General features: G+C 35.2%; 1 protein-coding gene across 1 annotated transcript; it reads left to right on the plus strand.

The window, feature by feature from the left end:
• The first annotated feature begins 1,301 nt into the window (after positions 1-1,301).
• On the plus strand, positions 1,302-3,278 carry LOC149190028 (uncharacterized). Its single transcript, XM_089410415.1, has 2 exons — positions 1,302-3,050; positions 3,093-3,278. The coding sequence occupies exons 1-2, from the start codon at positions 1,467-1,469 to the stop codon at positions 3,276-3,278; spliced, it is 1,770 nt and encodes a 589-aa protein (XP_089266541.1). The 5' UTR covers positions 1,302-1,466.
• The last annotated feature ends 784 nt before the right edge of the window (positions 3,279-4,062 follow it).

Consider the following 4,062-nt stretch of genomic DNA (forward strand, 5'->3'; position numbering starts at 1 on the left):
TTATTTTTCCCAATTTTGATTAAATGAATGTAATTCGAACAAAATGTTTTCCTTTCAAAAGAAAGGTGTGGAAAGATCCACGTGATATGTATATATATAACAAGACGTTAAGATGATGCTCTGCATATGTTTCTTTTATCATCTCATGCATGCAGGAAAAGACTTTGGGACCCTGCGCTTCGTTTATTCTTCATCCTTATGACTAATTTATATGAATATCTAGTTCCTAATTTTCATGATGTGACCTAGAAAGGTCTTGGCTATTATATTGTATTGTTACTTACGATTTCAATCGATTGTTATGTGACTTTTCAATTTTTTATTTACCATTCATCAAAGCCAAGTATTAGAAGAAATGTTGACATTCCAAGATTTTAGGTGGAGTCTCTATCTTTGGTGATGGGCAATCAATATCCATAGTTTATGCTCAATTTAAGCATTCAACCTCAAATTAATTTTGGCTTCTACTTACTTTTTACAAAAACAAAAATATCTAAAAATGATGTTTAAATTTTTGTATAAATAATAAAACTCAAATAGTTTGGGAAAAAAAAAAGAAACATAGCCCAAAAAAAACTTCATTCAATCTCAAATCAATTTTTGCTTCTAGTTAATTTTTACAAAAATAAAAATATCTGAGAATGATGTTTAATTTCTGTATAAATGATAAAAATCAAATAGTTTGGAAAAAAATAAGAAACATAGCCAAAAAAGTCTTCCTATATTATATAGTGTCTGCAGCATATCTCAGATGGCGGATAAAATAGTCATGTTAATATGATAGAGTCATACTAAAGGAGGTTTTTGGATTTATTAAAGGGTTTTCAAATTTGGATGTACGCGGGGAATTATGAACTACACTTCGAACCTTTATACGCAGTCCGGTCCATCCCTGAAACAATAAAAAAATAAAAATCTAAAATGAAAAATGATTTATTCGAATCAAAGTCCATTTTATAATATTCTATACGCAGTGAGTCCGTCTGCAGTAAAAGTAAGATGGAGATGTCACAGTATTTCATGTATTCTCAATGAACTTTGTATATATACTGATCCAACTAGTTTGCACCAATATTTGTTGAAATTTACCTATATACTTGCTCAGGGTAATAATAATTAGCATCTTAACCTTAATCAAATGTGCTATAATTATAAAATTAGCGGAAACCCTTACTAATTTTATTTGGATTAAATCATGTTCGCAAAAGCAAATAAAAGCAAACATACCAAAGCAGAAGACGTCTAATTTATTCCCTTGGGCTCATAAAAGTAAAGAGACAAGGGGCCCTGAAAGAAAATATACACGAAAAAGAAACGGTCCATCTCTCCATTGACCAAACGGTCCTTTACGTCAGGGGAATGGGGCTCGTGGCTTCTGTATTACCTTACTGTCAGGGGAGTGGCCGAACTCAATTTCTTTTGCTTATCACAGATTTGAAAAGCTTCATCGTTCTTTGAATTTTGAGATGGGTGTCTCACGAAGGCAATACATACTGCGCTTGTTCATTATTCATTTCTTTAGCTGCTTGGGATGGCTATGCAATCTTGCTGTCGCGCAGTTCGAGTCGGGTGAGGCTGTAACAGGGTCCGCTAATTTTCCCGATCTGGGATTCGCTATAGCGGGAAATTTTCTGGTTTTTGTTACGAGTTTGTTAAGGGGAAGACTCGACCTGGAGCTGGGCGCCAGGGATGTTCTGGCAACCCTGAGAGGCCCCGAACTGTACCCGATAAATGCCGGGTTCGGACTGACTACCTGCGAGCAAAGTCCAGAACCAGAAAAACGATTTGCGAAGGCTTCTGTGGTAATGCTGTCATACAACCCGCCCAATTCATCGATGAAGCAATTTATGAAGTATATCTGCAATGCCTATAAGGTGCACTCTATTCTACTTCAATGTTTTCCTTTAAAATCTCAATCTGCTGAACTCCTTCCTGGGATCTGTAATTGCAAGCTTCAGGATGGTGGATCTGAATGCAAATGCATTGTATTCTGGAATGTGCAAGACATCGTAAAGGTGCTTGATCAACGGATGCCCGGAAGTCTTAAACGACTATCTGATTCCCTATGCTTACTGCCATCTCCAGACTGCCTTAAAAATGGTTGCCATGGGTGCACCGACGAGGAGATTGATGGATCTAGAAGGAAGAAAGAAAAGCAGGCAGTGAAGGAAATATTTGATTATATTTCCAGGGGTGACATGGAGAAAGAACATCCTTGCATTTGCATTCCACTTTCTCCATCAGGCTATGATTACTGGACAACGCTGCTGAAGAGATCTTTCGGAGCTACGGAAGTATCTGAACAGATCTTTCTGACCAACTGGAATCTGATAGTGCCAAGGTTAACAGAGATCTCACTCAACCTTGTACTCACGGTTTGGTTCAGGGTCGATGGCTTCTCCAGCTCTCTTGTGGCAAGAAGAGCAATTAAAGATTATGTGGTAGATAGTAAGGGAAGTGGGTTTGCCGCCGGTGCTTTTCTAACACATGGTAATGCCCAAAACAACTCTGAGTGCCGGGTGTTGCACTTTAGAGGTACTCGTTTGGGCGTTACAACCTTGTCCTATATAGTAGGATCTTTCAACCTCTTTTGCTCCATATTTTGGGTGCTCTTTGTTTCTCTGCAACCTACAAACATTGGAAAATGGTACGATGTGCACTCTGCATCGCCTTCCAAATACCTTGTTGTTGTTGCGATATTGGTAGGCATTGGCATTGCTTTGGGCATGGACTGCTTACATTTGTATTTGATAAGAGATTCCATATCCAAGGAGCCAACCGATAAGGTCGATGAACCCAAAGAGCCAACATCTACGGTTTCCCAAGAAGCAACAACAGGTAAGGGTTTGTTTGCTCCAATAATTAATGTTTGGCGTCGTGTTAAGGTTTGGTTTCAGCGGATGCTTCAGTTTTGCCTTCCTCTCCTGGTTTGCATTCATCCCATACTCCAGTTTTGGGGTCGTCTTAAGGTTTGCCTTCATCCCATACTCCAGTTTTGGGGTCGTCTTAAGGTTCAGGATTTGATACTCCAGTTTTGGGGTCGTCTTAAGGTTTGCCTTCATCCCATACTCCAGTTTTGGGGTCGTCTTAAGGTTCGGGATTTGATACTCCAAAAGGCTCGGCATTTGATACTCCAGTTTTGGCGTCGTCTAAAGGTTCGGTATTTTCCTGGCGGTTTGAGGAAGACTTTGCTGCGTCCAAAAGTTCTGGTTCGCGCGGTGATGGCTTTGGAATTGATATGTATTTTATGTGGTAGCTTGTTATTAGGAATGTGGTAGTCTTATGTGGTAGCTTGTTATAATAATTGATAATTTTTTAGTCAGAATATGTATGATGATAAATATTTCTAAGTCTTGTTTTATATTCATATATTTATAAATATATGTTCAAAACATTTTAACGAATTGGAAAAATGTGTTATAATAATTCACAAGTACTTATTCAATTATTTATTTGTGGTTCTATAGTCTATGCAGATAAATATTTATATGACTTATCTTGTATTTATTTTAAAAGTATTTATAATTTTTTAATTGAGCTACCATGTTCATAATACAATCCTTTTGTAATCTACTTTTGAAGTTTTGATCTATTTCTCATTCAACATTTGGAATTAAATTTTACATGAGATACACAAGCGAACAAACTTGTAAATTTATAAATTTGGTGTGAGAAGATTCACAAAATAATATGATGAATTTAGAAAATGATGTGTTGTAAAATTATAAAAAAATTGTTATAAGGGAGAATAATATTTATCATTAAAATCTGAAAAAATATTATAATAATTAGTAATTACTTATTTAATTAATTATTAATTACATGAGATACACAAGCGAACAAACTTGTAAATTTATAAATTTGGTGTGAGAAGATTCACAAAATAATATGATGAATTTAGAAAATGATGTGTTGTAAAATTATAAAAAAATTGTTATAAGGGAGAATAATATTTATCATTAAAATCTGAAAAAATATTATAATAATTAGTAATTACTTATTTAATTAATTACTAATTATTTAATAGGGTTAGAGAATAAATATTTCACTTGTTTGTATTTA

This window comes from Pinus tabuliformis, chromosome 3_1 (assembly GCF_031772625.1).
Source record: "Pinus tabuliformis cultivar Carrire ecotype Pingquan chromosome 3_1, CPIR1, whole genome shotgun sequence".
Lineage (NCBI taxonomy): Eukaryota > Viridiplantae > Streptophyta > Pinopsida > Pinales > Pinaceae > Pinus > Pinus tabuliformis.